General features: G+C 55.3%; 1 protein-coding gene across 1 annotated transcript; it reads left to right on the top strand.

Annotated features, from left to right (window-relative positions):
• The first annotated feature begins 2,517 nt into the window (after positions 1 to 2,517).
• On the top strand, positions 2,518 to 7,587 carry KRT13 (keratin 13). The gene is made up of 8 exons (XM_003942783.4): positions 2,518 to 3,050; positions 4,369 to 4,451; positions 4,852 to 5,008; positions 5,196 to 5,357; positions 5,468 to 5,593; positions 5,686 to 5,906; positions 6,829 to 6,851; positions 7,210 to 7,587. The coding sequence occupies exons 1-8, from the start codon at positions 2,580 to 2,582 to the stop codon at positions 7,305 to 7,307; spliced, it is 1,341 nt and encodes a 446-aa protein (XP_003942832.1). The 5' UTR covers positions 2,518 to 2,579; the 3' UTR covers positions 7,308 to 7,587.
• The last annotated feature ends 1,862 nt before the right edge of the window (positions 7,588 to 9,449 follow it).

The raw sequence follows: 9,449 nt of genomic DNA, 5'->3' as shown, positions 1-9,449 counted from the left end.
CCGGGAGGAGACTAGAGTCATTGGGTTTCTTTTTTTGTTGTTTTTGTTTTTGCCGAAAAGCAAAGCAGAAAGCTTAAGACGAGGTAGCAGTGCCTCAGCCCCAGCGCTCTCTCCTTCTTCTATTAGGGCTGGGTAGAAATCAGAAGAAAGATGGATCCCTGAATGGATCTCTGCCCAGCTCCCTCCCAGAGGGCTCTGGGATTCACTGCAGGTTGGAGGAAGGCATTCCTGTGTCAAGGCATTACAAGTCCCTGCTCAGCGGGGAGGGGGTGTGCCCTGACCCCGAGAAGGCAAGAATGTTACGGGCCACTCCGTGTTTGTGTTACTGGGGCTTTGGAGGATCTGCCGCATTGTACTCTAAGAGGCGTTGGCCTGAACCTGCTCGTCAGCCCTGGGAGGTTTGGGGCATTGTCACCCCAGGCCCGGCAGGTTCCATTAATCACCTTCTTGTCAGTTTTGATCCTCTACCGGGAGAGCAAGAGCTCCTGCTTTGGGCTGAATCACCCCTTTTCAGAGAGAGAGCTGAGCCATCAGCTTGGGCAGGAGGGCCGGGCAGGGTCAGGGGTCAGCCCAAACCCCCGGCCTTGCCAGGCTGTTAGAACACTGGCAACATGCCCTGGCTCTGTCCCTGCTGATACCCGTGCGTGAAGCAAAGGCCCGCTTCTCTACCCCAGAAAACAAAGGGCCAGAAAGCCCTGACTCAGATCTCTCCTTTCTGATCTTGCTGAATCAGTGAAGGGGGTTCCAGGAGAACCTCATGCCTGTGCCGCCCCACCCAGCCCCTGGCCTCGTATCATCCAGACCCTCGTGGCTATTGTGAGCCAGAAAGCTATTTCCAAGATGCCGTCTGCAGCAACCCTGGACCCTTGGTGAGGGGGTTCCTGGGAGTCTGGGTCCAGGGTCCTCCATTGTTAGCCCTGGAATGGAGGACCTCCTATCTGAGCCTCACAGATGCCAGCTGAGGGCCTTTTCTTCCAGCCTGAATGGGGAATCCGCCTCTGGCAGGGTCCTTCCCTAGTCCCTGAGTTTCTCAGCTCCATCTCAAGATTCTAAGCTGAGACCCTAGGCCCAGGTCCTGGGTCACATCCTTTTATGTGGCCTCTTGGTCAAACACTCATAAGCTGGGACAGACCTCATGTGACTGGCATACTAGAAAGGGCCCTGCTCACGTTATTACAAGACTGTCTTCCTGCCCCTAAAGCAGCTAGTGTAATGGAGTGAGTAAACCCGAGGGCCAGACTGACCCAGGGCATCTCAACCTCAACACTATTGATATTGTGGGTCTGATAATTGTTTGCCGTGGGGACTGTTCTTCACCCTATAGGATGTTCAGCAGCATCCCTGGTCTCTAGCTACCAGAAGTACCCCCAAGTTGTGACAACCAAAGTGTTCCTAGACATTGTCAAATGTCCCCTGGGGAGCAAAGCAGCTCCTAGCTGAGGACCACTGGGCTTGTCTATGGGGACAGAAGTTGGAAGAGTGGTGGAATAAGGGGCGTGGAGTCAAGTAACGGACTGGGAAAAGGTGCAAGGAGCTTTATGGGATGCTGGGAATGTTCTGGGTGGTGTTTACACAGCTCACGCCTGGGTCAAAGGACATCAAGCTGGACATGTGATCTATACATTTTACTGTATGAAAGATATACCTAAAAAATGCACCTTAGTGCCAGACAGAACCGGACTTGGATTTCAGTCCTCATTCTGCCCTTAAGGTTCATTTTCCTCATGTGCAAAATGTAAGAGTAGGCACCTCCTCCTGAGGTGCTGTGAAGGTTAAATGAGATGATGAGTGTGAAGTACCTTCACCCAGTTCCCACCTAGGGTGAGGGCTCTGAGAATATTCGCTGTGATAATGGATAGGGCCACTTCCTCTTTCCGTGCCTGAGTTTTCTCAGCTGCGTCTGACGGTCCCTAAGATCCCCGAAGGTCTCTGTCACTGTGACTTTTTCTGATGCTTTGGGGCCATTGCGTTCTCAGCCTAAACACTTTCAAGGCGGTTGATTCGATCAGACCAAGTGAAGTTTGTCTTCAGAGTTGCTGGGACCCCTGGAGTAGATGAAGTACTGAGAGGGATCCAGGACATCCCAGACAGAAGTTGTAGGTATAGAAAAAAGGAAGGTCGAGGGCTACGGTGACCTGACACAGCACAGAGCCGCTTTGCAGCCACCACTTCCCTTGCGGAGGCTCCTGGCAGGCCTTTGCCTCTCAGGTCCCGTTCTAATGCTGGGTGGGGCTCAGAGCCTGCAGGGTGAACTCTTTAAGTGGAGGTGAAACAGAATTCGCTTGTCAAAAGGGCAGTCTCAGGCAGAATGCTGTCCCCTCTGAATCATTCCTTTTGTTAAGGATTAAAAAAAAGCCACCCCCGAAAGGCACAACCCACCCTGGAGAGAGCAGAGGTAACTGGGCTTGTGGGAAAAAGAAGTGCAGTTGGCACCAAGTCAGAGGGTGGGGAAGGGAGGAGAGAAGATGTCCAGCCCCTGTGGAGGTGTATAAAAGGTGTCCACTCTGGGGAAAAGCCACAGTCCTCGGCCCAGGCCAAGCAAGCTTCTGTCTGCCCCTGCTCTCAGTCTTGTTCTCACCATGAGCCTCCGCCTGCAGAGCTCCTCCGCCAGCTATGGAGGTGGTTTCGGGGGTGGCTCTTGCCAGCTGGGAGGAGGCCGTGGTGTCTCTACCTGCTCAACTCGGTTTGTCTCCGGGGGTTCGGTCGGGGGCTATGGAGGCGGCATCAGCTGTGGCTTTGGTGGAGGGGCTGGTAGTGCCTTTGGAGGTGGCTACGGAGGTGGCCTTGGAGGCGGCTTTGGTGGGGGTTTTGCTGGTGGTTTTGGTGACTTTTGTGCTGGCGATGGCGGCCTCCTCACTGGCAATGAGAAGATAACCATGCAGAACCTCAATGACCGCCTGGCTTCCTACCTGGAGAAGGTGCGTGCTCTGGAGGAGGCCAACACTGACCTGGAGGTGAAGATCCGTGACTGGCACCTGAAGCAGAGCCCATCCAGCCCCGAGCGGGACTACAGCGCCTACTACAAGACCATTGAAGAGCTCCGGGAAAAGGTGAGCCCTTGGAAGCTGAGGAGGGCACCCCCATGCAGGGCAGAGCCTCCAAGGCCATGGAGGTCCCTCAGTGTCGCAGGGGACCAGGTGTTGGCGAAATTCACAGCCTTCTTGCTGGGTGAAAAGCCTGATCTTTTACCACCAAGAGTCTCCACCCCGATGGACTTTCTCATGCCACAGCTCCCCAAATGCCTTTTCTCTCATTTTTCATTTTTCTTGTTGTTATTACTCATGTCATTTTTTTTTTACTGCTTTTCAGACAGTTATATTATTTGTGACTCGATCTCTATAATCCCAACCCACTGAGCTATTTGGAAACATGACAGGTTTAAAAGCCACTAAGAATGAGTGAAATCAACAGAGAAAGAGAGACATGTTCATTCATTGCCCTGGGAATAATTGTTTACTTTGCAGGGGACCCATGCAAACTGATATTCTTAACTGGTGATGGCTAAGTCGGGGAGAGAGGCAGAGGCTTAGGCAGTGCTCAGCCTGCGTGCCCTCTGTTGAACCCTGCCTGTTATGCTGTGATACCAGCCTGCTGGAGCAGAAATCCACCAGCCTGGGCTGAGTCCCGGCCATATGGACTAGGCTTTCAGTGCTTTGGAATATAAATGTTTAGACAAGAAATTCAAATGGAAGGGAATATTCGTCGGATTTCCCCTCCACTCAGCTGGGAGGTCAGCTCCTGCAACGTGATTGGGAGACATGCAGCACCAATCTGAGTCCCTCCTGACTTTCAGGGGAGGGCTCTCAAGACAGTGGCCTGGGGAAGGTGCTAGTCCCAGGCTGCGGAGACAGGACGAACCAAAGATGTTCTCAGCAGGTCATTCCTCAGAAATGCACCCCCTGCGTCTTTCCCAGGGTGCTCAGACATCGAATGTTCAAGCAATAGGAGCAATTGGAGGGAATGCAGCCTCACCCCTCACTTTACAGAAGAGCAATGGAGGCCCAGAGGGAAATGCCTTGTCCCAGCTCAAGTTAGAGGCGGAGCCCCCTGGGAACCAGGTCCTGCCCATGTTTTCCCAGCCGCCTCCTCAAGCACGTGGACCTCCCTAGAGCAAGCTTGTCCAACCTGGGCTGCATGCGGCCCAGAACGGCTTTGATTGAGGCCCAACACAAATGTGTAATCTTTCTGAAAACATTATGAGTCTTGAAATTTTTTTAAATTAAAAAAAATTTTTTTTAGCCCATCAGCTATTGTTAGTGTTAGCATATTTTATGTGTGGCCCAAGACAATTCTTCTTCAGTGTGGCCCAGGGAAGCCAACAGACTGGACACACATGCCCTACAGGTTACCTTCTTTTGCATTTTGTAGATCCTGACTGCCACCATTGAAAACAACCGGGTCATCCTGGAGATTGACAACGCCAGGCTGGCTGCGGACGACTTCAGGCTCAAGTGAGTTTCTTCCCTCCCTCTCCTTTCTCAGCAGCCTCTTAGTTTAGACCAGGCATCCCCAGACTTTTTACACAGGGCGCCAGTTCACTGTCCCTCAGACCGTTGGAGGGCTGCCACATACTGTGCTCCTCTCAATGACCACCGATGAAAGAGGTGCCCCTTCCTGAAGTGCGGCGGGGGGCCGGATAAATGACCTCAGGGGGCTGCATGCGGCCTGCGGGGGCCGTAGTGTGGGGACGCCTGGTTTAGACAAATGCTCATCTGGCTAATGACATTGGAGCGTCCCAGGAGTGAAGGTCTAGGAGAAGTATCAGAGTCCAGTGCAGGGGTAGGGGGATAGTTTAATATCATTTATGTCTTGCTTTTCCAGAAAAACATTTTATTTTTTTTACTATTTCAGGTATGAGAACGAGCTGGCCCTGCGCCAGAGTGTGGAGGCCGACATCAATGGCCTGCGCCGGGTGCTGGATGAGCTCAGCCTGTCTAAGACTGACCTGGAGATGCAGATCGAGAGCCTGAATGAGGAGCTGGCCTACATGAAGAAGAACCACGAGGAGGTGAGCGGGGACTGCTGGCTGCCCTGGGCTGAACCACTCCAGTGAGAAGGAGGAACCCTCCCCTGCAGCCGGGCACAGCCCTCCACTGTGGGCCCTGGGAACCCTTCCCAGACCACTCTGCCAGCACTCAGAGCCAAGGATAGGGAGGATGAGGAGCCTCACACATCTTCCTTTCCCATCCCCACAGGAGATGAAGGAATTCAGCAACCAGGTGGTCGGCCAGGTCAACGTGGAGATGGACGCCACCCCAGGCATTGACCTGACCCGTGTGCTGGCAGAGATGAGGGAGCAGTACGAGGCCATGGCAGAGAAGAACCGCCGGGACGCTGAGGAATGGTTCCACGCCAAGGTACCTGGCCCTCTCACCCCACATGGCCAGGGGAGCTGGGCGGATACAGCCCCTTGGTCAGGCTGTTTGAGCTGAACTTCCCCATTACCTTCTTCCTGCTTGCATTTCAGAGTGCAGAGCTTACCAAGGAGGTGTCTACCAACACTGCCATGATTCAGACCAGCAAGACGGAGATCACGGAGCTCAGGCGCACGCTCCAGGGCCTGGAGATCGAGCTGCAGTCCCAGCTGAGCATGGTACGCCTGCCACCTCCTGCCTGGTGGCCACCACCTCTAGATATCCCCCGGGCCTGGCTCCCCACGTAACATCTTCTCTGTTGCTCCACCAGAAAGCCGGGCTGGAGAACTCGGTGGCGGAGACGGAGTGCCGCTACGCCCTGCAGCTGCAGCAGATCCAGGGGCTCATCAGCAGCATCGAGGCGCAGCTGAGCCAGCTCCGCAGTGAGATGGAGTGCCAGAACCAGGAGTACAAGATGCTGCTGGACATCAAGACGCGGCTGGAGCAGGAGATCGCCACCTACCGCAGCCTGCTCGAGGGCCAGGACGCCAAGTAGGTCCTCTCCAGGCTCTTTATTTTTTTTTCTTTGAGACGGAGTCTCACTCTGCTACTCGGGCTGGAGAGCAGTCGGGCAATCTCGGCTCACTGCAACCTCTGCCTCCTGGGTTCAAGTGATTCTCCTGCCTCAGCCTCCCCAGTAGCTGGGACTATAGGCACATGCCACCATATCCAGCTAATATTTTTGTATTTCTAGTAGAGACAGGGTTTCATGTTGGCCAGGCTGGTCTCAAACTCCTGACCTTGTGATCCGCCCACCTTGGCCTCCCAAAGTGCTGGGATGACAGGTGTAAGCCACCATGCCCGGCCTCTCCAGCCGCTTTCTTAGGATAGTGACCACAGGACCCGTGGGTGTCAGAGCAGGCAGGGTCTTAGAGATCAGTGTCCTCATGTCAGGAGGAGACCCCTCCCTGTTTGAGTTTATGGGGACATTTCCTTGGTGCTTTCTAATTCGGGCCTCTGAGTTAGACTGGAGGGAATAGGGACCATGGAGGGAACATCTGATATTGAAAAAATAGGAGCTTGGATTCAGCTCACCTGAACAAAGCATTACTATGGTGCTTCAACTGCCTTTAGACCCCTTGCAGAGAGATCAAGCCACCCTTGTGGTCTCAGGGCTCCGGTGGAGGGTTGGGGGTTTGGATAATCCAGAGGAGGGACAAGCATCCTGATCTTGGGGCCAATAATATCTCCCCTTGAGCCCTCTCAGACAGACACATACACAGACAGGACAGGCAGACAGACAGTCCTGGCAGGCATCTGCTGCTGCTGCCCCTTGAGTTGGGGCGCAGCTTGGAGGCACTAGAGTCCAGCCCAGGGGCTCCAGATAATAACCCAAGGCACTCCCCCAGAGGAACAGGTAAGCACCTGCCCTCGGTTACCCTCTGCTCATGGCGGCCCCTCTCCTCTCTTCCAGGATGATTGGCTTCCCCTCAGCAGGTAAGGGAACAGCTCCACGGACTGGGACGGGTGAGGTGCAATTAGGCTCCTGTTTACCACCAGCTGTGGGTGGGAGCTGGCTGGGAGGGAGGGAGCCGGTGCTGGGATCTCCAGTGTAGGGAGCAGGAGAGCTGGGATGGAAGTGGTCATTTCCTCATCAATTTTCCTTTCAAAATTGATGGCTCTGCCCCATAGAGCTGTTGGGCTGTCTTGGCAAGAGCCACCTTTGGGGTCAATAAAGAATCCTACCCATGCACCACCTGTCTAATGAGGAGTTTGTGAGCCCACCTGGGGGGCCCTGCCCCGGCCGCAGGTGGGTCATCTCCAGCCTGAGCATGTCCTGTCTCCTGTTTCCCAGGAAACGTCAGCCCCCGTAGCACCTCTGTTACCACCACTGCCAGTGCCTCTGTCACCACCACCTCCGGTCGCCGCACTTCTGATGTCCGTAGGCCTTAAATCTGCCTGGCATCGCCTCCCTCTGTCTTCAGCACCTGGAGGAGGAGAGAGCTGACAGTTCCCCGAAGGAGAGAGGAGGGTGTGCTGGACCCCAGGTTCAGTCCCTCTGTCCTCAGGACCCCGGTCCTGACTCTTCCCTAGTTCTTGAGAATGGGCCTCCCATCTCTTCTCTTCTCGCTGGATCTCCCTCCTCCCTGACCTGGCTACGCTTGGGATTCTCAACTTCTCTACCCAAAAGAAAAGATAATTCAATAAAGTTTCCTGCCTTTCTGCAAACGTAGTTTTGATTCTGGTCTGGTTTCTGTGGTGGCCCCTGCTGCGGCCCTGGTTTGGGAGGTGAGAGGGACACAGCTGGGCGGAGCAGCAAATCCAGACGAGGACAGGCCTGGGGAGCTTCCTATCGAGGAAGGACAGATGCAGCCCCAGGGGCCATCTGAGCACACAGGCACAACAACTGCAAACACAGAGGACCCGGGCAGCTCACAGACCACGTCCCACAGACACGGACAGACGGAACACCGCGGAGACGGCGCACGGGCATGGGAGCCAGTTCCACAGCCTAGCAGATGAGGATGTTCGGTCAGAAAGGCAGCAACACGATGATAGCAGAGTCAAGTGAGGGGAAACGTGGGCGGAAGGTACAGAGACTTCAGGTTTCCAGGTTCTCTAGGATAAAGGGCAAAGAGGCAAAGCCTGCCACTCCCAACCAGTCCTGGGACCAGCTCCCTGGCTGGCCGTGGCACTGACCTGGCCCCCTTCTCTCTGCAAAGCCTCCTTGCCTTTTATCCTGAAGAACCTGGAAATCTGAGCCGGGAGCCAGGAGTCACGTTGGCCTCCTCTTTCTCCCTCCCCTGCTTCACAAGTGCTTCCCGTGGGCACCTTCCTGGTCCTCACTATGGGCACATGGCCGCAGCCTCCTCGCTGGCCTCCATGCCTCCATGCGCCACACTCCAGCAGGGGCGATTGCTGGAAACCGAGTCATCTTCTCAGCTTAGAGACCCCCCAGTCGCTCCTCACTGGCCACTGAGGAAAGCCTAGACTCCTTGCCTGCCTCCAGGTCCTGGTGGGCAGGCTGCAAAGGGGCGAGTGAGGGGAGATCTGGGGAGAAGGAGGCCTAGCCCCAGCCTGCTGCCTCCCTGCTTCCTGCAGAGAGCGTTTCCTCTCAGGCTGATGGCTCCCTTTTGGCCTGAGGCCTCCACTCCTAGTGTCCTCCCTAGCCCACCCCTAGGTCCTGCCACTCCTACCCACTCCTGGGACCAGCTCCCCGGCACTGATCTGGCCGCCTTCTCTCCGCACGCCCCCCTCCCGCTCTCCCTGCCCCTCTGGCCGCCCCAGCCTGATTCGCAGCCTCCTCTTGCTCTGCTCAGTCCTTACACGCTGACTCGCCCCCTGGATTCTGGTGTAGGTGGTCTTCCCTTTTCCTCTTCACCGTCCCCATGGGTCATCCTGGACGTGCCCATGGTTACCATCGCCCGTATGTTCTGATGACATTCAAACTCGAATCTCCACCGAGGCCCCTCCCAGCCTCAGATTCCCATTGCCAACTGTGAGCCGGACATCACCTCCTTCAATCCACCCATGCAGAAGACCTGCCATCATTCTCCCAGATCTGCTCCTTCCTTACCCTTTATCCTGGAAGACCTGGAAACCTGAGCTGGGAGTCATCTGGGCCTCTTCTCTCTCCCTCACCCCCTTCATGAGTGTTTCCCGTGGGCACCGCATTGGCTCTAACGTCCTTCCTGGTCCTCACTATGGGCACGTGGCCACAGCCTCCTCGCTGGCCTCCATGCCTCCATGCTCCACACTCCAGCAGGAGCGATTGCTGGAAACTGAGTCTTCTTTTCAGCTTAGAGATACCCCAATCACTCCCCGCTGGCCACTGAGTAAAGCTTAGACTCCTCACCTGCCTCCCGGTCCTGGTGGCGCAGCCTTTTCTGGCCTCTCCCCAGCTCTGGCTACTACACTAGTCTCCTTGGCCCACCCAAGTTCCTGCCACCCCAAACTGCCCTCGAGGAAGCAGGAAGGTGGCTGGGGACCCTGGGACTTTGTTCAATGAGACACCTCTGTCTGAGCCAACCTTTCTCTCCTCTTTCTCTCCACACTCCTGTCTTTGTTTTATTGGAGACTACCAGTTTTTTTTTT

The sequence above is a fragment of the Saimiri boliviensis genome, chromosome 17 (assembly GCF_048565385.1).
Source record: "Saimiri boliviensis isolate mSaiBol1 chromosome 17, mSaiBol1.pri, whole genome shotgun sequence".
Classification (NCBI taxonomy): Eukaryota; Metazoa; Chordata; class Mammalia; order Primates; family Cebidae; genus Saimiri; species Saimiri boliviensis.
Note: the sequence above shows the minus strand (reverse complement) of the source record. Positions and strands in the feature narration are given on the sequence as shown.

Excerpts from the sequence above, each read along its gene's own strand:
- KRT13 (XM_003942783.4), top strand. The coding sequence starts at position 2,580 with ATGAGCCTCCGCCTGCAGAGCTCCTCCGCCAGCTATGGAGGTGGTTTC. Across the intron at positions 3,051-4,368 it reads TTGAAGAGCTCCGGGAAAAG|ATCCTGACTGCCACCATTGA; the intron begins GTGAGCCCTTGG and ends TGCATTTTGTAG. Across the intron at positions 5,358-5,467 it reads AGGAATGGTTCCACGCCAAG|AGTGCAGAGCTTACCAAGGA; the intron begins GTACCTGGCCCT and ends CTTGCATTTCAG.